The sequence below is a fragment of the Halyomorpha halys genome, unplaced genomic scaffold, assembly GCF_000696795.3.
Source record: "Halyomorpha halys isolate HHAL.00 unplaced genomic scaffold, Hhal_1.1 Scaffold438.1, whole genome shotgun sequence".
Taxonomy (NCBI): domain Eukaryota; kingdom Metazoa; phylum Arthropoda; class Insecta; order Hemiptera; family Pentatomidae; genus Halyomorpha; species Halyomorpha halys.
In genome coordinates this window covers 88,829-114,260 of record NW_027107367.1, presented here as the reverse complement: position 1 = coordinate 114,260, position 25,432 = coordinate 88,829, and the positions used below count along the sequence as shown (strand labels likewise).

General features: G+C 29.0%; 2 protein-coding genes across 4 annotated transcripts; both read right to left on the bottom strand.

Moving 5' to 3' along the window:
• Positions 1-855: 855 nt before the first annotated feature.
• LOC106682745 (arf-GAP with dual PH domain-containing protein 1) lies at positions 856-12,006 on the bottom strand. Its single transcript, XM_014423778.3, has 7 exons — positions 11,762-12,006; positions 11,466-11,691; positions 11,123-11,312; positions 7,043-7,273; positions 5,230-5,364; positions 3,028-3,250; positions 856-1,196 (listed from the first exon to the last, which is right to left on the bottom strand). The coding sequence occupies exons 1-7, from the start codon at positions 11,841-11,843 to the stop codon at positions 1,129-1,131; spliced, it is 1,155 nt and encodes a 384-aa protein (XP_014279264.1). The 5' UTR covers positions 11,844-12,006; the 3' UTR covers positions 856-1,128.
• A 4,026-nt stretch (positions 12,007-16,032) lies between these two features.
• On the bottom strand, positions 16,033-24,710 carry LOC106682724 (androgen-induced gene 1 protein). 3 transcript variants are annotated; one of them, XM_067045662.1, is made up of 6 exons: positions 24,517-24,710; positions 22,720-22,857; positions 20,829-21,046; positions 19,658-19,809; positions 17,160-17,214; positions 16,033-16,530 (listed from the first exon to the last, which is right to left on the bottom strand). In XM_067045662.1, the coding sequence occupies exons 1-5, from the start codon at positions 24,706-24,708 to the stop codon at positions 17,171-17,173; spliced, it is 744 nt and encodes a 247-aa protein (XP_066901763.1). In that variant the 5' UTR covers positions 24,709-24,710; the 3' UTR covers positions 16,033-16,530; positions 17,160-17,170. The 3 variants fall into 3 exon arrangements, with proteins under 3 accessions (XP_066901763.1, XP_066901764.1, XP_014279224.1); XM_067045663.1 differs by lacking the exon at positions 16,033-16,530 and adding an exon at positions 16,775-16,987; XM_014423738.3 differs by lacking the exon at positions 16,033-16,530 and having other exon boundaries at positions 16,775-17,214.
• Between the last annotated feature and the right edge of the window lie 722 nt (positions 24,711-25,432).

The following is a 25,432-nucleotide window of genomic DNA, read 5'->3' as shown; positions in this document are numbered from 1 at the left end:
AACAAAAACATTTACATATTTACAAAAGTTTATATAAAACATATATGTATGAAGTATCAATATACATTAATCAGAACTAAAATACAAATAGAACATTTAAATGTACTCAAAGGTAACAATAAAAAAAATAATAATAAAGAATACAACACTCATTAGATATGTTTCAAAACTTTCTCATCTCATAATAACAAACAGATCTATTGTCATATATTTATAAGTTATTTCAAACTGTTAATTTACCATATAGATAAACTTCTTATATGAGTTTAAATGTTAAAAATAAAAACTATATGTGATAATGTATTTTAATATAAAATTAAAAAAACCCAAAATTGTCTTTACAAAGAACATGATATTTTCTTTGGTCAATAACAAAGTCTCTTTGGGACAAAAAATTATAAATATCACTAGAGGCGTTAATTTTTTTTTTTTAATACTTCTATACAAAATACCACTTTAAATTACTTATATATTAACTCTATTCGGAGAATAGATGTGTGTGACTAGCACATATAAATGCAATTGAACATGGAAGTCAAAATTTCTAAAATAATTTTTCTCTAAATATTAAATAATTTGGAATAAGCCATCAACACTTCATTGTGTAGGTAATGACTTGTTATAAACTAATAACCAAATTTTCACAAAATAATACTACATCATAACCCAAACAGTTCTTTTAAAGTACTGAATAGAAAATGCATAAGTGCAGCGTGAAATATGTAAATAGACACATATATTCAATAATAAAACTATTAAAAATACAGCATAAGTAAACCTGATTTTTAATAAATGGAATTAATAAATGGAAAATGGACAAATAGGTTTAAAAAAAATAAGAAATAATATCCAAGCTTAGTGAAATAAAAAATATAACAAAAACAGAAAAAATTTATTTCATAAATTTTTACAGTTATTAGTTGCTTTTATTTTTACAAATCTTTCAGAAGTTATACCCACTTATCTATCAATCCATAAACATGTGTCTAAACCGTGTATGTTTATACATCAGACACACAAATATACATACATATATACATAAGCTTAAAGCTAAATTTTTATCTACAAACTAAATCATAGAAAATAATTAAAATAAATTATACCACCCTAATAGTTTGAAGAAATAGGTTATCTTGAAGAAAAAATATTGAGGCTGCTTGTGACTCCAACTCTCTTTCTGACGAGCCTTGCGGCAACTAAAATGAATAATTGATAAGTAAAATAATTTTGACTTTCTAAAATTAAAAAAAAAGTTTTAATAATTAGGTTACGAAATTAGATTCAATTACCAAAATATCTGTCCACAAATGGTGTTTATTTTATTGTATATTCATGACTGACAATTTGAGAATTAGAATGAGATGGTTTGGGTTGCGATCAATTAAAAAAAATATTAAGAAATAGTTTCAACTACACAATAAATAGTTGAAACCACTTCTCAATTGTTTTTCTTAACCCAGACTAATTTCCTTCTAATTTTTATTTTTTGTCACTAAAACCAATAAAATCTTTTTTAAGTTTATTATACTACTCTTAAATTTTATCCCCAAAATAAGCCAGCCATATAACTTCAGCTTAAAACAAAGTAAATGATCTAAGTCAAAATAAATAATTAAAATCTTTAAAATAGTTTTAGGTCCAATTAATAGTTAAAATAATTCTAATTTAAAATTTCTATTTTTCAGATTAACATCACTCGAAAAATAAAAAAATCACGTAGCTTGAATTGTGGTACATTTCACCAATTTTTTTTTTTTTTAATGTTTGAGCTATTCTGTTGATTATACCAAAAACTGGAATTAATTTGTAAAAACTTTTAACAGGTTTAAGAAAGTCCATAGGACGACCTCAATAAAGAAAGTAACTGCAGCCTATGTACTATATTTGGAATACGTCCAATTTCAAACAAAATCAAAACTTTTTTTTATTATTGATGAGAAGATAGTTGACCATGGAAAATATATACGAGAAGATGGTTGGGGGTGCGGTCAGAGAATAACACAAATAAATTTAAAAACTTAAGTTATTATTGCCTTTTTTTTAAAAAAAAAATTTAAAATTAGATATGCCACTATTCAAGTGAACCAACAATATCTCCAAATACAGAACACTTGTCAGCTATCAAATTTTTCTCTCAAATAAAGCAAACCGATTGGATATAAAATATAATTATTTACTTTGTTTACTATTTTATTACTTTTTTTATTTATTTTATTTACTTTTTTTTTTCTGTTGGCTCTACAGACTAGATATTTGGCCATCCGAATCAGCCTTCTCCACGCCTGCCTATCTTGGGCTACTGCTTTTCAGTTTGCTGCATGTAGCTCTTTCGCATCTTTGTCGATTTTGTCTATCCATCTGATTTTTAGCCTCCCGCGTGGTCTCTTGCCAACTGTATTGGCACACATTGTTGAGTAGATGCGTTCTGATAGATTGCTTTGAGCCACATGTCCCGCCCATCTTAACCTCCTTGCCTTCGTATCATGAGATATTGACTGACCAGTTTCTACAAGCAGTGAACTGTTAGTTTTTCTCCATGTGTTTAAGCTCTGATCTCAGATTGCTCCTGTAATTGTATGAAGGACTTTCAGTCCAAATCTCTTGATTCTCTTTTCTAGGGTACCTATTAGAGCCTAAACCTCGCAGCAGTATAATATACCTTTAGTATTATATACCTTTAGCATCAAATTATTAGAGATTTTTCGGGATTTCAGCATTCTTGACAAAGATAACGCTCTGTTTGTGCTTATATTTTATCATCTATTACTTTTTTAAATCACTATTTCATATGTTTTGTTTGAATAACCAACTATTAATAGTCTCATACAAAAATTATTTAAATCAATAAATTTCAACATCTATTCTAGAAAATTATCATAAATGAAATTAAAATTCTACTCTAATTTACAAGTAAAACTAAAATTTTTTGAGGAAAAACCACATTTAAATAATTATTTAAATTATTAAACATAGATTATTGAAAATTGGATCTACTCATACAATCTAAATTAATGAAAAATTGTATACTTGTGTTATCTTGAGGAGAGACAGGTTGTTCTAAAACTGCTGAGACAACAGATATCCACATATCTCTATCAAATGAATTCTCAGCTGAAAGGTAGTACCACCGTGACGGAGTTCGAAGTGTAAAAGAAAAGCCTTGATCCCTGACACCAGTAGGAACACCAATCCTTATGGAATATCCATCCATCATGTTGCCCAGGAATATTTCACCTTTAGGATGAGCCGACTAGAACAGTATACAAAATTTTAAAAATAACATAAGTAAATGATAGACACTTTGGTAGGTATTAATCCATTCTTGTGGCCTCCTGTGCTCTGGCAAAGCTCAGGCTTGTCATTAAACCCAAGCACTCTTATTTTTTATCTCATCTCTCCTAGTCCTACATAAAATTATCTCTGCTGAGCACCACCCACATAATTCCATAAACAATGGCCTGACCATTTAGGGTCTTCTTAAAATAAGAAAAGTGGCTAAATCAAATTATGCCATTTAATAAATTGTTATCATTACCTTTACAATAATTATCTATTGGAAATTCATTCCATGCATATATTGGGCAAATAAAAGGTTTAAGAACATTTTGTAATATTAGTCAAATAGTGGTGTTAAATTTCATGCAATTATTCACCAATATTTAAAAAAAAATCTAATAAATATCACAAACTGTTGGTAAAATACAAATACACCTAATTTAATTAACCAACGTACTATAACCACAACTTATTTTTATTCTACCTTAGATACCTCATTAAAAACAGTTTTGTATGCTTTACACAACCAGAACGATGTTTACTACTAACTCACAAGGAGAGAATAAGTATATTTCAGCAAGGAATGGGAAACAATAGCCTGAGGCCCCATGTTTTAAGGCGATGGTACTAGCAAGAGCCTGTTCTGTTCATAAATCATCAGAGAACAACCTTTAGACCTGCATCCACCGATTGAACTAACAAATACAAGTCTGATAAAGCCCTACTGAGTTAATAGGAGTCTGAAGGGTCACCAAAGAGAGATCTCTAATCCCCCTTTATCTTAATTTCTGGCATGTAAAACGGAAGAAGAAATAAATTCGCTGAGTCGTTTATGATGTTGATTTAATGAATTATCCAAGATTTTGACCTCAAGTGCCGAATGCAACATTTAAAACAAAAATTGTTTACAATAAACAACTTTATTATGTTTACAATAAAAACAAATTAACATATTTTTTATGTAGACTAAATATGTACATTTTGAGCCCAAAACTGTCTGTAAATCTAATTATTTGTACAATATAGTGTTTCCAAATTATTACGTTTTCCATGAATTTGAAATTCATTAGCAATATTTTGTTGTTAAGTGGTAATTTCCACCCAGTGGCCTTATTTTCTTCAGGAAATGCTCCCCTCCTGTATTCCAATGGACACTGAAGAGGTTTGAGAGGACCTACAGATAACCTCTCCCACAATATTTTTCATATTTCTCATTTCTAGTTCTGTTTTATTTGATTTATTGAAGTTTCATTGGAATGTTTCAAGACCTTTAGCTCTTTTTCTTGCACTCCATGCATGTCAAAAATACTAAAGTGGGCGATATTTATCAAGTAATATTGTTTCTTATTGAGGGAGTATCATGAAGAAAATAAAAATTATGAATTAATAATTTAATATAAATTTCAAAAAATTTGATCAAAACTATAACACTTTATAAACTTAAGTAAATACAGTAATAAGTCAACGACAATAATAATAAAAATCTGAAGCTTACTTATACCATTTAAGTACATTTTGTCCTCTTGATTCAGTACCATAGATTTCTTCACTGAAAACACTGGCATTTCCTGCAGAATATAACCCCACAGGATGGTAATTACCACAGAACAACAAAATGTTGTTTACATTTCAAATTTTAAAAAATGCACAAATTTGAAAAACTGTATTTCATGAACTATTCAATCTACAGACAGTTTTGGGCTCACATTGTAGCAAATTTAGTCTACTAAAGTTGAAAAATGTACCAAGATGGTTAAAATCACCAAAAACTAAAAAAATTCATGTTTTTTTTTTCCAAAAGGTCAAAAACTGGATTATTCGCAGGGACAACATCATAAACAACTCAGTAAAAAATCAGAACTATCAGATATGGCTCAAGGGTACCCCTTTTCAACCAACAAGTGTACTAAACTATATCTTTGTTTAGCTAAAATTTTCTCAATTTGAGCTCACCAGAGGTTCCTCATGGTACATCAGTTTCCTGCGATCAAGAGTAAACCACCTTTTCTTGTAAGCATCTGTAGGTCTAGGGCCTGTCTTCCAAAGCCAACCTTCATGGGCAAAATCCTTTGTTAACAAGTTAACAAGCTGAAAGAGAATAATTTTTAATTAGTTCTTAAATTAAAAATTCATTAACAGAACATGGCATAAAAAAACTGAATTTGAACCAATTAAATATATAAATATCTTTAAATTAATAAATTAAAGACATCAAATTAATACAAAAACCATTTCGGCTTTCTGTCACTTGTTATTGACACAAAATCACTTATGGATACAGTTGTTCTCAAAATACATCCATTAAAAATTATTGGAGAAGTTTGTCAGGGGGTGCGGTCAGCAAAGAACAACATAAATAAACAAAACCATATTTATTTATTTTATGCCGACGTTTCGACGTGAGTTTCAGGTCTTCATCAGGGCTTTAGAACAAAAGAGATAACAACAACATTTAGAGTAACATACAGTTGAAAAGGAATAGTATACAAACAAATTTAGAATTATACAAAATATTGAATTAAATCATAAATGATAAAAAATTGATAACTGATAATTGAATAGTACAAAATTTTAATTGATTGATATTCGTGGAATTGTATGGTAGTAAATTGAAAACAGTGACAGAAGAAATATAATATCATGTGTTTCTTTTTTTTTTAATTTGTTTGTATACTATTCCTTTTCAATTGTATGTTACTCTAAATGCTGTTATCTCTTTTGTTCTATAGCCCTGATGAAGACCTGAAACTCAGGTTGAAACATCGGCAGAAAAAAAATAAATATGGTTTTGTTTATTTATGTTGTTCTTTGCTGACCGCACCCCCCGACAAACTTCTCCAATCATTAATCTACGGTCAACTATCTACACCTCATTACATCCATTAAAACATTGATTATCCACTTAAAATGTAAATAACTGTACTGTTTACATTATTTAATATTACAATCCGAATTTAAATAAATAAAAAACATTATATACTTATGTGTTTTATAAAATTATATATATTTTTTTTATTTCAAAAATAGTTTCATTTTTTTAATTGATAATCCTCTAGTTTTAGGGGAGCATTCAGGTCACATTGCTTTCTTACCCACTGTATCATTTATTTATTACTCACATTAATATGTATATAAATAATGTTATCAATCTACTACTATCTAATTCCATAGTTATTAATCAACTAGTTTATATTCTCATTTTATTGTTAGGTATATTTCGAAATTTGATAGTCTATTATTTTTTTTATTTTTATTTTTTCTCAAAAAGATGGTTCTTTTATCTCTTTTTGTTTTTAAAGCCCTGAGGAAGACCTGAAAATCAGGTCGAAATGTAGGCACAAATAAATAATCTTTTATTTATTTGTGTTTTTTCTGCTGACCACACTCCACCACAAAATAAAAAATCAAAGCCTGTTGCCTTTTTGAATTTATAGCGATTCATTTATTTACTATTTTTTATTAACAATAATATTTATGCACATTTTTCAATAAATTACTCACTCTAGCCATATTGCACTAGCGCAAAACACCTGACTTGAATATCTTAAGAAGGATTCTAGTATGTGAGGATAGGAAAGGGGGGGAAGTAGAGATGTGACTATTGCAAATGGTCATTGTTATGAATACTCTAAATACAATGAGAAGAACAAGTGAAATAATTACATACTAACTACAAGAAATAGGTATCACTACCATCCACCTTCGCAAGGTCACAACTACTAATTTGCTTTCTAATCATAAATAAGTTAACATCAGCATTCATTACCTCAGCTTGACTTGCTGTAGGGAAAGCAATCTGTAATCTGTGAAGTTTTGTACATCGGATAGCATTGTACCAATTCACAATTGTTTGTGGGTCATCGTGATAAACATAAATGTGTCTTGTGGTACCATCTTTTAGATAACTTATTTGAAAAGAATTTTTTTTCTCCATTTTAACAGGAGAAAAGGACACATTGATTTCAGACACCTTCATAACTGCCTTTGGGTCTTTTTTCTAAAAAAAAAAAAAAATCAAATATTTAAGTTTCATAAAAAAATAATTTAAACACGAAATATAAGTAAAATTTAGTTACAAGCTCAAATATAAGTTACATAGTAATGAGAACCTAATGAATATAATAAAAAGTCTACTAAGTATAGCGTCCTAAATATTTATATCTTCATTCTTTCTCACTACCAAAAAAAACAAAAAAAAAACTCAGAATTAGAAATTTCTCATACATTTCACATAAATAAACATTTTTTTTTTTTAAATATAAGAAGATGGTCAGGGTTGTGGTCAAAAAAAGGAACAAATAGTTTAAAACTATTTTAATGTCCAATGTTTCGCCCCACTTTGCAGGGCTTCATCAGGGCTAAAAAGATACAAAAAAAAAGAAAGGTAATTTAAGTTAGGATAAATATTATGTAAAAATAAAGTGATAAGAAATTACATATAAATAAAAGGAAGGAAGACATAAAATAGTATCAATATAAAATAAACAATGATAAGAATAAAAAAATAAGTAACAATGGCAAGAGTAAACATTTTTTAAAAATACGTAAAATATACAGTTAAAAAAGTACAGGAGATGTACATAAAACAAAAACAAACGTCTTGAAAGAATAAATATATATAAAAATAATGATGATAATTTTTTTTTAACCTCCTTTTTCCTTCTATGTTGAGTCTAACCTACACAAAATTATGAATTTTACAATTTTTATTTTTAATGAATTTGGTGACATAGGCACATTAGTAACAACAGGTACTGGAACATGATATAGATCACAGCTAAAATTTACAATCCTTTTTCTAAAAAGAAGTGTATCTAGTGACAATGCATAATTAATTGGAATAAAATGTGAATTTAGTGTTTTAGTTAACTTTTTCATACTGTAATCAGAGTAAAACAAAGTGTAAATCATGTAAGTTACTGAAATCTCAGAACACCTTCAACAAAATGATTATAAAGAATAATATTTTGTCCACAGACCAATTCTTATTTATTTTACAACTAAACCAGAGTTCGAATGAAGCTATCTGGTGCACTGGAGTAGCTAGAAGTATCAACTTATTACTTTCACTTAACTATATATGGAATATACAGAAAGGGAAAGATTGCAATTGTGCAAATTTTCTAAATTCGATGGAAATTTATGTTTTGAGGTCCCCTTATTTAAAAAAAATCTAGTCTTCTAAAATGACCTGTGTGTGTTTTTGTGGTCAGCCCAGCTCGAAAAAAAAAAGTTAAACGAAACTGAAATTACACTTTTAAGGTGTATATGATATACATATGCCATGGATTTGATAAAACAAATTAACACAAAAATGTAGAATTAAATAGTCTTTGATTCGTCATGGTTGATTGGTCAGCTAGATCTTACCCTTATTGAAAGTCATTAAACAACAATCTTCCTTTAAAATAACTTTACTTTTGTTTAATTGAAAACAATTAACAGTTCCTTTTGTTAACAATAGATAAATACAAAAAAAAAAAATTTGTGAACAAAAAATAAAAAGGAAAAATAGAAATATTCGACTCTAATGGGAAAAGCCAAGACCACCCCATCTTTCTCAATTCCATCACACCTTTGTTAACTTTTATTCAACTATTGTGTTCTTGGCAGAAAAATTTTATTTCATTATTCCTATCTCGAGAAATCCCAAAATAAGAATTTTTATAACAGAAAAATAAAATTTTTTTGTTTATAATTTTCGCCTTCCATGGTATTTAAATTTTTTTTTTTAGGAAAATCACAAAATATTTATAATTTAAACACGAGCCCGCCCATCTACACCAAATTTGGAGACATATGTAGCACAGTAAGTGAAAGTTGAGCAATGTATTGCACCAAATTTTTGCATATACTCTCAAAGGAGTGCAACCTTTAGGTGCCAATAGGCCCAGTAGGGACTAGCAACAAATTCGGTTTTATGACTGTTTGCAGTCAAATTTTGGTTAGGGAATAATAGATGGAACAGATAATCTGATTTTGTTAAAATTTTCAGGGATTATGCTGCTTGGCGCCTTGTTGGTTCCATATTGATTTTGTCAGATTCCCTCTCCTGCTTTTCTAATACATGTACAATGAATTTTTATAGTTTAATTTAACCCAAATCTGATGAACAGTTGGGGATAAGTGTATAATTGGTATAGAATCAATTCTGTCAGATTTTGTTGACTACTTTGAAGCAAAGAAGAGAAAAAAGAAGCAATAGTGTCATTCAACTTCATCAATGATTAATACCTCACACTGTAATAGTTATTAGTAACAAAAGAGGATACTTAGAACACTAACCAAGAAATAAAACACACCTACTTACAATATAAATTGGGAAAGGTAATTTGACAAAAACAACTAATTGACAATAATAAGATTTAAGTTGAAAAAAGAAGGAAAACAAATGTGGCCAGGAGATACTACACTCAAGTAATACCATCTTTGGAGAACCATCAAATTTACATAGCTAGTTATCGACATAACCATGTAAAAGTAAGAAGAGGGAAGAGAAGTAGAAGAATATAAAACTTAATCATTGATCTCAAAATTAAATGAAGACTCACTTTTATTTATATCTATTCAAAGCTGATAAAAAATGTTTAAAAGGTTGGAATTTATTGTAAGGTTAGTTCTTATCATTTTTAATATGTATGTATATCTAAGGAAGATAGTATTCAGGAAAGGACATATTACAGGTTAAAAACATAGAAAAAAAACAAGAATAAAAGTTTTCTGAGCTACAATTTGTAAAAAACTCACAATATCTATATTGAGTTCAGGAAAAAGTTTGAAAATAGATATATCAAATTATATATTCTTACAATATAATAACAATAGTAATATTATTTTAATATGACAAACATATTCTTGGCATTAACTATATTTGGTTCCAATTAAATTCATTTGATAACATTTCAAATTGGGATTGTTGATTCAGGTATATTAGTTTTCGTCATTACATTCTTGATGGTTGTTGATGAAATGATTCACTTTCATTGAGTGGCGGTTCTACAAAATGGAAAAGTTTGACCCCCAACCATGGTAAGGCAGTATAGGACTCCAATGGGAGTCTTGGCCCAAAAAAAGACACTTCAAATTAAAATATAATAATATTCAAAATTACAAAACTTTTATCACTTTTCCATTTTTTATAGAATAATCAGCTATCATAAAAGTTAAAGCAAATCATAGATTTCTAACAGTTATGTTAATATATTTGAAGTAATTACTACAAAAATGTCTTCCAAGCATCGATTAATATGTATACAAATAATAAAACTGCAATTCATGTACTTAATAAGTATATATAGGTACATAAAGCAACTTATACTGTTAATCAAAAAGTTATACTTGCATTGAGGAAATAACAATCAATTTTATTTTAGAAAAAAAAATAGAATCTTTTATAATTCAAAATTTATTATATTTAATATCTGCACAGTATTGGAACATTTAAAACATGATTAGGAAAGTAATTTAGGTATACTAAAAACTCTTTGAATAGTAAAACTTACTGTTTTTTCATAACATAAATGATTTATATTCATTAAAAGAGATAAGGGTATGATTGTGAAATAATTCTTTTGTTTATAACTTTAATTATGATGCCATAACTTAAGATAAAAAATTCAGCTCAGAAAAAGCTTTATAATCTGGTCTAAACTTAAAACAAGTTTCTACTTATGTACTTCGGGTGATTCAAAAAATGTAAACCTCTTCTATGAAATATGGTTTATACTATAATTTATCAAAATCGATTAAAATATAACTTTGAATTACAATAAACCTCCACATTAGATTAACAATTCACAGTATTTCAGAACAAATAAAATGACATGAATATATAATCATCTGTTACCTCATCAACATAATATTTAAGCGTATCATCTACTTCAGACAACATAAATTTACGAGGATAGTATTTGGGATCTTCTTTGCCCCTTTTCATTAAAAATCCTTCCATATGACCTGTCATAAATGCCTGACGCTCAGGTCTCGAAAATTCTTCTCTTAAATATTTTGCACAGATCCATTCTTCTAACAAAGAGCTAAAAATATATGAAATATTAAGTATAGCCTGAATTGATGAATACAAGATCTTTTCCTCTCCAAAAAGTATATACATGTACATTTATGTTCTCCCACCTCATAAAATCTAATTATTTATTCTGAATATGAAACAAACCATTAAAACAACTCACTCATGATCTCCATCATTAGGAATTCTGTAACAAGGAGGCACTCTCTTTTCATACTTAGCTTTTGCAACTAAATTTCCTATTTCTCTCATTCTCTGTACTTGGCTATCCTCCCATCTGTCTAACCTAATATGCTTTATTTTCGAAATATGGGTTCCCATACCTCTATGAATCCCAGCACATCTTGTACAGAGGAAAATGCCAATGTTGTAGGAGGCCCATTCAGGTCCTGGAAAATAACGTGAAATGACAGATCTCTTTCACAAAAAAAATATATTTAAGATGTTCCCAGAACATACCCTTTGCACCACAATCAGCACAGGTATCATTTCCTGGTCGTTTTGATAGTTCTAAAACACCTCTTGTATTGGCATCAACCATACTTCTTTAATCACCAAGAACCCCGCTAGCATAACCTTAACTATTGGTTTACAAATAGAGATGGGCAAGATATCGATTTCGGAATGTAAATAAACATTGGTAAGATATTTTATCGGGTACTATTATTTGAATTAAACCAACTGTTTAAGTTATTTCCTTAAGAATCAAGTGATTCGAACAATAAAATTTAAAAGAAAAGGTACCTTAGCGGCAAAATAGAATGAGTTTAAATAAAATTGTGGAAGATATTAGTTACTACACAATTTAATTTAAAGTATTACAATACAATTAAATTTGTTTTCATCATCCGAAATAATTTTGACATCATTAAAAGAAAGACGCTGAGGTTATACCTCATTTTTAAAAAGTGGTCGTTTTGGATATGAACTGTGCACAAATTACAAATCCTAGTTCTGAATTAAGACATAATTTGCACTCATACAATAATTTATTGATGGAATTTTACTACATAAAATAAAAAAAACTGGAATATTCATAATAACGCAAATGTCTTTAGTAGTAAAATTTCAATATTCACCCCTAAACAGATCGTATCCGATTTATCTAATACCTTTACTTGAGAGGTGCATTAAATTTAGCAATTCATACATGAACAGTTTTAAAATACTTTTATTAGCATGTTGCGGGAGAGAGAACAACTGCAAAGGAGCTATATAAAAATTAAAATTTTGTTGTGAAGTGAAGTAACTGAATAAAGTTGTCAACCATCAAATGAGGACTTAGAATTAGAGTGGACCAAAGCAGAAGATTTTACACTACTATACGTAGAAGATTTTACAGGATTTCGCCAAAATGGCTTAGAACAGTTTTGATAGTGAATCCTTACATTTGTGTTTACATGGGTCAGATTTTAAAAATGTTTCAGTTTTATAAAAAAAAAAAAATAGTTTCATGATCACTTTCACAACGTGGGATAGTATTAATCAGGTTCTAAACGCCTTAATTTCTTTCTGCCTGCATCACACGATACTATTAATCTCAAAATACAAACTTTTTAACCCAGAGTCACTAAATCCTTTGACAAAGCTGTTTAAGTAAAAGGTTTTCGCTCTTTTGACATGATGGAATGTATTCAAAGAATCTTCTTTAAAATTTATTTCGGCTTCTTGCTATACATTTTGAGGCTTCTTTAAATCATTTACTGTTGTTTACTGTGAAATAATATTTTAATACCTTCTTAAATATCATGATTCTTCTCTTCCATAACATGCCGCCTATTGGTTGAGTTAACTTGTGGTTTGTACAGTGGAGTTCTCTGACTAGTTTTTATTCTTCTGAGTTCACGTTTTCTTTGGGTGGTATTGCGGAATGGTCAAGTTAATTTTCATAATCGATTACTGTAATCTCGAAACATTTTCGAGACGTTTGTCTTCAGCGAGTCTTCACGTCAATCTTTGTCCTATACTCAAGCACCTTCCGAATCGCACAGTAATTCTTTTAAGGCCAAAAATTCTTTTGATTTTACTTACCTTTATATGGAATATAGTCAGAGAAAGCATTGCGATCGTGCAAAAATTTGAGAAAAATACAGGTCTTGAGGCATAATAATAAGCAAGTCTTGCGAAATGATAATTGTGTCCGAGTTTTTACAGCTGAAAAGCGAAAATCACGAAACTAAAAGAACATATTTAAAGAGAATAAATGCTTGGAATGTATTTGCAGCTTTATAGAATAATTTTTTTACATATTTTAGATTTTCTCAAAAGCAGCTCTAACGAATTTGATTTTACAAAAATCTTCCTCTAATGTACCTTTAATTTTGTTTATCTCATATAATTAACCAATTTATATTTTTATTATTAGCAGTGAAAATCAAATCATTATAAACTATGAAAGGATTTGATGTTAACTTAAAGGGATAAGAGGAAATATTTTGTTTCATTTTTAAAACACATTTCTGGATATAAAAGTTGTGATCTAGAGTGTTATTTACCATTGGAAACTCCAATGAGGCTAGATAGCAACAAATCAACCATTTTTCATCTTTACCCTTAAGTGAAGCTTAACGAAAAAGACGTATATGAAATATTACAAAACCATGTAACATACAAAATATAAAAGTTAACAGTATTGATTTTCTTGGGCAGGAGTGACCACCAATAAAAGTACTTGCACATTTTTCATTCTCTTTCACATCCTGGAACCATGTAAAGAGGTGAAAGAAGGGAACAAAGGAGACAACATGTTTTAATCTTCCTTCTGGTGTGTCCTGATCACCTTTCATCTTAACATTTTCTTTTGTGAAGGTTTAAAGGCAGGCACTTCATATCCAGATGAGGAAATAACCAAAAGCATATGACAGAGATAAAAAGTGTTATAGTGATTTGTGTGTTCCATCTATAAACCAAATTATGTTTTATATCTATTCTAGAACGAATACTGGTAATTGCAGCCACTATTTAAAGATATACTGAAAAAGAACCTGGTACCATTGACTTGTAAAATCTTAGTTTCAGTTTTGTGACAGGGCTAGTAATGACAAAACAAGCATTATATATTTTGTAACTAGATAACAATTAATGAGTAGGCCCTCAATATGAGCAACTGCCAGAGAGTAAACATCTGATTTATGGTTGATCCACCTATTGAAAAATCCACAAGTTTTAGCCAATTTTTCATTTGTAATACAAAGCAAATCAGGTGATGCTGCAAAGATTTTATATGTAACTAATATAGTTGTACAGCATCCTGCCAGGTCTCTTCTCTTTTGAATTACAGTAATTATTCCAGAGTTTAAATAAAATTTATAATAAATGTTTAAAATATTTATTATAAATCTAAAACCCTCACATACCAGTGTGAGGTCCCTGCTTATACAGCCACCTCCAATTGTTATATCTCTCTTGACCACCAATCTTCTTGTCTCTTCCTAGTTTTGGTTTCTTCTGTTGAAGAATTCCTGGAAATTTTGTTCCCTCAGCTGCAAATGTGACAAAGAGCCTGAAACATGAGCACACATGCTGGAAAAATGCTGCAATAATTTCATCCTCATAACACACCAAAACCATATAATCAAAGATGAATTGATGAAGTTCCTTAGAAAAAAAGGATTTCACCTGCTTTGACTTGGTCTATTGTATTATCAACGACAGATCCACAAGATACCCAGACATAGTAGCATTCCCTAGGACTGGATGCACAGCTTTGCTCTAGGATCCGATGGTGAGATTTGAGAGTAATTACCTCAATAATGGAGGTGGAGAGGAAAGGGAAAAGAGAAATTTAGGAAAAATACATCCCTTTTCCAACATAAAAATTCCATGAGACCTCACCAGAGAGAGAGAGTTCACTGTGATAAGCTTCTGGTTTGGATCTCACCAAAAAATTCCAAAAATAAAAAGTAGCTTCGAAGAAGATCCTAAGTGTTATGCATTGAGATTTTGCGATCTTGGTTGAAAATATTATTCTGGACTCCCTGGGTATCATGCATCATCACCTCAGTGGTATTAGCTCTGAGGATGTTTGATATTATTCACTTTTTTAAAAACTTTTTTTCAACTTATTTATTCATGTTTTTTACCTTTTTAATTTATTTATAAGAAATTAGTTTTTACCGTATTTATTTTTATTTGTTCTACTGCAGTGGGTATTTTATTTTGATTTACTTCTGATTTTGTTTAATATCTTTGAATTTGTGTTAAGTAACAATGGAGGAGGAATAGAAAGGATAGCCTAAATATGGTTGAGAAAAAAAAGAGGGAAAGAATGAATAAGGATATATGTCATGTAACTTAGTTCGAGAAGGTGAAAGAGGGAAGAAGAGTAAAATTTTTAATTTATTGTATATAGTTATTATTGGAAAAATAGAGGAGAAACAAATTGTATCTTTATTAAATAATGTATGTCACTATTCATATATTCAATAATGGATTCATAAAAATGCTGTGCGTTGCAGCAACATAATGTATTTAGGCAGCATTGCTGATTAAATAAAGAAAGCATTTCCCTCTGGTCATCACTATTACTATTGTTCTAATAACTAATCAAATTTTATTAAAAATTTAATATATTTTCTCATTAACATTTACATATAAATTATTTATAAAAAAAAAAAAAATTACATCAAATTTTCTCTATCAAAATCCTCTGTATACAAATCTAAACTTTAAATATTTAACTTACTTCTTAAGTATTAAACAACAATAATCATAAGAGTTTTATACACCTTCTGTGGCCACAGCAACCTTGTAGATTTTTAATATGATTGATATACAAACACAAACGTCTTGTTACTAAAACCAAGAGGCATAACAATGTTATGGTAGCATTTATATATCACACTTTCTCCCAATTAAGTATCTATATCTAAACATAAAGCTCTATTTTCTTGGAATTACACTTAAAGCTTGTTTCTCATAAGTTTGGAATGTTTTACATTGGCTTACCTAATTACAGATAGAGAAAATATTAAAATCATGTTTTTTTTAACATATATTTTTATATATTCATCGTTCAGGAAAAAAATAAAATAAAAAACAACTTCTAGTAAGGTATTCAAGTAAAAATTGAATAAAATAAAAAAAACACTAACTCCTTTTTATACTACTAACAACCAAAGATCATTTACTTTCTGAGTCTTCAGGCACTTTATGCTAATGTAATCTTATGTTACACATTTAACTGATTCGGCTTCACTTATTTTTGTTGGAAATTCTTCTTGTTTCAACTGAAACAAAATCAGTTATTTTTAAAATCAACAAGTAAATTAATGATATTGTATGAATAGTTTAAGAAGCCTGTCAAATTATTTCACTTAAATTTTAATTACATATTATCTATAGATGATTAACCATATGTGAATTTGAAGGAGATGGTCAGGGCTCTGGTAAAAAAGAACTAGAATGGTTTTCAACTATTTATTGATAAGTTACTAAGTTAATTAGTTATTATCAATAAGTTAATATGGCAAAATTATTAATAGCATATATATTTTATTCAACTACATATATTATTATAGGGGAGTTCGCTAGAGTGTCTGCTTCCTTTGGTTAATCATGGATTCAGTAAAAACCCATAAACCAAAATTAAATTATTAGTCACTAGTGCCCAACGTCCAATTTTATCAGAGAGTTTGAATTGAAGAGATCATGCAGTGAATTCTCCTGTGCTTATCTATAAGATAACTGTAAGAACAATCACATAAAATTAAATTTTATTAATACTAAAATTAAATAATTTTTTTGGTACTATAAGCTATAATATGCAAACATGCTGAGACAGAATTTAAAAAATCACATGTGAGTGTACACAGCAACAGCAAACATCCCCAGAACTCCATTAATAAGACATAATCACCTTAATTCTATTTACAATATTTGATATTCGGGTGACTCATAAGGCTGTTCTTCATCTGAAACATTTAAAATGTAAAATAAAAATGGTGCTAACCATTTTTTAAAGTGCCATCATTTTGGAAAAGATAAGAGGTATGTGAATCTAATGTATGAGTCTACAAATATATAAAACTGGTATAAAAGTAAGGGTATAAAAAGGGTTATATATAGAAAACTTATTTTTAAATGAAACAAAAGGAGTAAGAAAGTTAAAATTTAAAACTAAAAAGACAGAATAATGACAGTGCAAATAGTAGTGAACTAATAAATTAATGATATTAAGGAATCTGCAATAGATAAAGTAAAGAATAAGAAGTAATTAAAGTGAAAACTAATATCATAATAAATAATGGATTAAACCTTTATACTGTGAAAATGATAAATGTTAAAATTATAAATTAAAAAAACAATAAATAATGTAAATGAATGGAATATGGTCCGGGTGTAGTCATAGTAATAACTATTTTAATTGAGCCAACGTTTCGCCCCACGTCGCAGGGCTTCGTCAGGGCTAAAAAAGGTACAAACACTTAACATAGTTACAAAAATAAAAAATAAGTGGAAAATAACAGGGGTATACAATGAAAAGTAAAATTTAATAACAAAAATTAAAGGTTGTAAACAGTAAATGAAAGCGTTAATAGTAACAGAAAGATAAGAGATAAAATAAGAGAAGAAATATTAAAGAAAGTTCAAATTAAGAGATGAAAAGAGAAAAGAATAAAACCAAATGAAAATTAATGAGACAGAATTCATATCTGTTTTGACGGAAGTCAAAGTCAGAGTGAGCTGTTTGTTTTGGGAGGAATGGGGATGGCAGTTAAGCACGCGACATAATAACGAAAATAATTTTAAAGTAAACAATGTAAAAATATTAAAATTAGGTAAACAATTAATGATAATATACATAATAGAGGGGGAGAACAAATATTTACAAAATTATAGAAAAAAAATTCTCATAGATAGAAAAACAAAGAAGAAATAAAGTATAAAATAATGGGATACAATATGTGTAAGTGATTAAGAAAGACAATATACCAAATGAGTGGGGATCCTCCCAAAATTCTGTCTCATTAATTTTCATTTGATTTTATTCTCTTAATTTGTACTTTCTTGAATATTTCTTCACTTATTTTATCTCTTATCTTTCTGTTACTATTACCGTTTTCATTTACTGTTTACCACCTTTAATTTTTCTTATTAAATTTTACTTTTCATTGTATACCCCTGTTATTTTCCACTTATGTTTTTTTTTTGTAACTATGTTAAGTGTTTGTATCTTGTCAAGTGTTTAGCCCTGACGAAGCCATGCAACGTGGGGCGAAACGTTGGCTCAACTAAAATAGTTATTACTATTTGAGTTTTATTTGACCACACCCGGACCATATTCTATACACACGGTCAATCAACAATCTTCCAATAAATAATGTAGATTATAGCTAATAGAGTGTAGGTCTAGTTTTTTGTTTATTTCATAATGAAATTTCTAATAGGCTTCTACATTTTGGCCATAAGAATTCCACCACTAAAAATTTCAACTTAGCTGAGATTGTAATGGCAACAATTATGAACATGTACTTTTGTAAGCTTTTGGATATATGGTTACTCTTTCATTCCTGTGAGTAACATGAATATATTCAGTGGTAGACTGAATAATAATAATAATAATGAATAAACTGCCTATCTAACCCCAAAATAATTTTTCAAATCACACTGATAATTCCTGACATTAGTGCATTGAAACAAACAAATTCTCCAGTTTTAAATTATTAATAGATTAAGGAAAAAATATTAATTAAGTCCAAATTGTTAACACATGATTTAATTTCCTTAGTAATTTAATTATTTATTTTTAATATCAAGAACTATTTATTGGAATATTAATTCCATACAAACGGTGAAGAAGTTCATAAGTATGATGGATTAGGTAACAAGTTATCAACACCTTTAGTTGGTACAGAATTTTTATGGTGTATACACTATTATCATTATCATCAATTTGTTTCAAACGAAAAATTTATTTGATTTAGTTATAGTTTTTTGTTTATATGACTTTATCATTTTTTCTGTAGCAGTACCTTTTTGTATTTTCTCTCATTTTAAAATTAAAATCATTCATTTTATTTATTAAATTTCATTTTACATATGTTCCCTTCTTTTGTTTTGCTTTATTTATTTTATTTTCTCTGTTTAACATTATTATTCATGAAGTTCTCAAATGACCATTGTTATTTGAAACACAGTCTAAGACTTGTTTTTTATATCATTGCTCACTCCTTGATTTCTATTAAATAGATGAACAACATGCTTTGATCAAATGCAATTTAATCCTTTATTTCACTAGGCTAACTAGAAAAGCAATCACTAACTATAATAGTATGAATATTTAAGTATTACTTTTCAATATTTTCACAAAACATCAATTTGGTGTATAATAATTAAACTAAAGTAGATTCTCACCCCAAAGGAATTTGTTAAGGTATTCTCCAAAGAAATAAAATAAACATAAAGTAAAATATGAAGCTGTAAGGAAGAGAATCATCGCTGGAACACCTAGGTCATTTAATATAGGATATGCCCACAGTCCACTCACATAAAACACAATAGACATCCTGAAAACCATAAAAATTATATTTATTATTTCATTATTGGATGAGTCTAAATATAGTGGTTCTATTGTGGTTGGTTTGCCATTTTTAATTTTTGAAAATGTTTTTTATATAATTTATAATCTTAAACACTTTATTGAGACTGGTTAATTTTTTTAAATAAATAATTTAATTTCTATCCATTTTAGTCTCAACACATTTTATTTTTCTTATAAGTCCGATGTTTCGGCCAATCCGGCCATCCTCAGGGACAATCTACTTAATACAATTTTAGAACTATATGACTTAAAAACTCAACTCCATGCAGGCTATTCTGCCCAGGTCAAAACAACAATTTCTAATTAGTCAATATTCACATTAAAACAAAAATTAAAATCATTTATCTCAGTCACTATTAAAACCTTATCACAAGTTAATCATTAAAACTTTATCAAAACAAGTGTTGAGACTAAAATGGATAAAAATTAAATTATTTAGTTAAAAAAATGTTTTTTTATGTTGATTCTCCATGTTTCTAGAGATAAAAACAGGAGGAGAAATATTTTATTTTCTCAGACCATTTACAAATAGCAGCCATTTTTCTTCAAATGGAAAAAAAAAATTCTTCACAGTTAATTTATTCTTATTGCTAATATGATAAAGATTGTAGTTTTTTGTTTATATATAAATTCATAATTAAGGATCTCAAAAAATGCTGAAAACAGATCTGACTTTATATTTCCTAAGAAATATTTCTTTTAGCCTACTTTATAGGAAGCATGTTTTAGTTTTTGTGATATATTTAAACTCATTTAATAAAATCAACCATTTTTTTTATTCTAAATCAATTGGTGTATAATAATCATTAGATACATCCATAGCAAAGGCGGAATATGATAATATAAAAAATTATTGTAAAAGACTGAGGTTTCTTGTTTACAATGTACCCTAGAAGCCAAGGAACAAAAATAAAAGTGCTGCTCTTAGTTATAAGAAAATAAATATAATTTCTTAGTCATTGTAGCTATTAAAGAACAACATACCAAGTGAAATAGAGGCCTCCAAACAGTGAAAGACCAATTAAACCCCATTTCTTTGGTGGGCAATCCCTCCTTGAGGTGGTCATCTCCAGGAGTTGAAAAATCAAAATGTTTGTGTGCATCACATGATTTAACCATGATGGAAAATATGGGTCCCAAGCTTCAGGCATGATTAACTCACGGTTGATTGCCATAAAAGACCAAAATGTGATGCCTATGAACTAACAAACGTCATAATTAACTGAATGAATTTTTAATAATTAAAATTTTCTATTATTAGTAATAGTATTACTGATAAAAATATAGTTCACATATTATTACTTAAATTCTTAGGAGCCATACCAGCAAGGAGGTAACACTCTCAACACTCCTCACAATTTACCTTATGGAAAATTTTCTAAAACCTCCAATCCTCCATAGACAATCAGCACATTTATATACTAGTTCTTTTTGATTTTTTGAAAGCCATTGACTCAGTTAACCATTAGATCCCCCTCACTAAACTTAAATCTTTTCATATCAAACAGTGTCCTAAAGTGGTTCCTCTCCTTCTTGTCCCATTGTTCCCAAACAGTTATCATTCTGAACAAATCTCCATCCTCTCCCCTACTTCTGACACAAGGTGTTTCTCAAGGTTCCTCAGTTTAAGCAACCCTTTTCTCCATTTACATTAACAATCTCCCTGGTTCCATTCACCATTCACAATACCACTTATATGTTGATCATCTCCAAATCTACACATCCTTCCATCTCTCCTAGCATCCTCTCTTGTTTTCTTCCACACCCACTTCGGTTCTTTAGTCAACAGAGGGCTACATGCAGGTCTAGAGTTATGATTGAAGAGACTCATGAATTGCTTCACTAGACTTATCTTTTGGTTTCCCAGGCACTCTCATGTCTCCTGTTGGTATACCGAGTTGAAGTGGCTCTATCCAACCTTCTGAAGGCAGTAAGTAGCTGAAGGTAGTAATTGTTAAGTTTAAGTTTACATATGCCCTCCCATAGAACCACCTTCTTTAGAAAATCCTTTGTCATATTTGCAACCTTCTTCTGGAATTCTCTTCCTATCTCCATGTGTCAATCCCTATCCATCCTTTCCTTTAAATAACACTTGTTCCTTCACTTACTATATAACCAAACCTCCGCATCATTGTGAGCTATGTGTAAAGCCATTATAAATTATAGTTTAACCTAAGGTTTTTATGTTATATTAACATGTATACTGAATCTTTTTTTTTTCTTTTTTTCCTAAGCCCTTTGGGTGCATAGGGTTGATATAAGGGGATAATGATAAAACAGGTTGAGGGGACTCCTTTTTCTGCATTGGGAATGGATCTGAAGAGGGGGCTCAGGAATAGGATATTTTGGAAATCGAGGAAATAGTTGGTATTATTCTAATGGAGGTGGTACTCACAGGTTTTTTTGAGTCAATCAATATAGGTACTGAGAAAAGTTTAATTTAAATGTAGTTATAATTATTGAAATTCCAACATGTAAATCGCCTGCAATCTGAGAATCCATATGTGTCTTTTTGTTGGTACACCATACCTGCCTTTATGCTTCATCAATCGATTGTGCATTCATTTTGAAGATTATCTTTACCAGTGATGAAGAAAAATAAACTTTTTTACCATCCACCTTTTATTTCAAATCGGCAGCTGATTAGTGGTCTCATTGGCCCATACCTCTTATGAAGCTAGAGGATAATTATAAAGTTTTTTTGATTCACTATCTTAAAAATTATAAAATGTATTTTTAGGGAAATAAAAAAATTATTTTGAATCACTATTCCAAAGTCTTATATAAAATATTTAAAATAAATTAAATAAAAATATACTGTATAATAATAAATATAATATTGTAAGTAAAAAATTTAAAAAGTTCACCAGCTTACCATAGCCACAGGGAATGCCATACTGCATTCAATGAAGTCCCTCACTTTACACAACATCGTAGGTTCTTCAGTATGCTTATTTATAGGTCCCAGGATGTCACTGATAGTCGCCAATATGAAATAGGCGGTCTGCAGTGCCTATGAACACGTTAAAATCTTCGTAATAAATTATTTTTTAAAAAAGGCAATACACTTGGATACAGAAAACTATTCGTGATTGTTCTAGGAGCCGTTTACGTTAACACTCAATATAGCTACACAGTAGGCTGTCAGTACGATCTAGTGGAACCAAAATCAATATAAATGAAAATTTTTTTTGAATAAGAATTGATGATTACAAAAAAAAAATGATATTTTGTAAACTACCCGTAAACTAAAGAAGTTTAAAATACAATCACTCTAAGTAATAAATAAATAAATTACTTTACTGAAACTGAGAATGAAAAATAAATTTTAATGACATAAGTATCGCTTTACACACGTATGTTCAAGTCATTTCTATTTCTCGAAGTCATTCACTTCTACCTGTAATGTTCCTGATATCTTGGATCTTCTATAAAGGAATGGGTCAATATAAAATAAAATGTAATTTTTCTGTACTGACGTGTATAGAGATTCGGCAAAATGTCTATCCTATTTTTTTCAACCCCCTAAATCAATATTGAATACGTTTCAAATCTGTTCAAAAAAGTTTTGAGCTATTAATTGTTTATAAAATATTAAAAATAAAAAGTTTGAAAAAAAAATCTTATGAAACGTTCCACAGAATTACTGTGCCAATTGTATTTTCATGGATTGTAGCGGTACAGATTTAATTTAAGTGTATTTTGAAAATGTTTACTAAACATTTTAAATTACAAAAATAAAAAATAAGAATTGGGGTTTGTTTAACTTCAATATTATGTACATAAATTTTGTGATAAGGCTCAATTATTTATAAGAAGCTTAGTTTTTAGGGGAAAGAAGAAAAAGTGTTTCTCCTGAACTTTCTAGTAGGTTGGACATGAGAGCAAGCTGACCAGACTTAAGGCTTTTGGAGGACGTCTTCAATTTCTAGGTTTGCCCAACTAACATTCCAACTTTTGGGAAATATGTCAAATTTACTCATTTTACCAAGATATGAATCTGAAATGGACAGTGGAGTGTTTGGTGAAAGAAATATTTCATATTAAATATATATTAAACGAATATTTCATAACAACCATCAAAACATCCAAAAATAGCTGAATTAAAAAAAAAAAAAATTAAAAAAGTAGCCAAATCAACTATTAATAAATGTAACATAAATTTTCAATTGTATTACTTATCAATATATAACATTAAAAAAATATCTAAAACATTTTTTAATATTACTACATTCTTTTGATATGATTTTTATAAATTAAACATTAGTTAATAATATTTTTAATTTAGTAAGAAAACAAACTTTTAGACTAATAAATAAGTTTTATTTATCAATACAGCAACAGTAAATGCAGATAGAACGAAATATGAATCCGATAATAATAAAGACTTTTACAAAAAAAAAAAGCCTTAAGACGTTGACATGTTAAACTGATAGCAATAAGGCTTACTTTGAACTTGGTTAATATTTTTTTTTTTTTATGATACTCATGAACCTTAGATTTTACAACCAGTATATACCGTAATTTTGTTTTACTTTTGACCCGCTAAATTGTTATCTAGACAGACAGTCCATTGTGTGGTGAAAAGAATGTGAGGAAGAATGTTGATTTCAACAAAAGGTAATAAAAATAGGAAATAAAATTCAGATTGGGAATAAAAATGTACACTCACAAACCCCCAGTAGCTGACATATTTCGACTTGTAGCCGAAAGCGACGAAGATGGGCGACACATCCTTAGGCATGTGAACTTGGAACCAATCGTAGGCGAAGCCGAAAGTGAAATGGACGGCACCTACAGCATGTACGATACAAGATATTGTCTTGAAGACACCCTCGTGCTTTTGGTACAGTGAGACCTCCATGATAGCTGGTTTGGGCACTACTGACCACTTCACCTCCTCATATGAGATAAGAGCACACAAATCTCTGATAGTACAAGAGCCGGGAAGAAACAAAGGCAGTTCCCAATTTTGGATGTAATAAGGTATAATTACTAGTCAAAAATGATGAGTCTGCTAAGTATAGGTAGGGGGAATAAAAAATGGTGGCTGTTTCAAAACCTTAAAAAAACATTAATTTTTCATTCGGAGCTCTTTTTCTTAAAAACTACCAACAGCACTAGAAAACCTAAGAGAACATTATTTAAAGAAGAGTAAATTTTCTGAAATATTAGTCCCAAAAGAGCTATTTACGTCCAATAGTTCTCGAGATATAGCTTTTTCTTAAAAGCAAAATTTCTTAAAAATCTACTGAAAGATTAGGGGTTAGTTAATTTATTTTGAGAAATCTATATCTCAGGAACTATGTGACGTACAGTTGTCTATTAGCACTCAAATTAATGCTAGTTGAATGGACTATAAAGAAGTTTATGGCCTTTACCTTCGTCGGAATAGTAATTTTCATAATAATTGCTAAAAAAAAATGATTTATAGTTTTTAGGACAATAAGTTTGATTTGTGAAAAACTTCATTTCAGAAACCATTGGAGGCACATATGTCTGCCAGCACTCAAAACTAAGGAAATATAACTTACTATAAAGTAGTTCATGATACTTTTCTTCTTAGGGGTAGTAGTTTTTATGATATT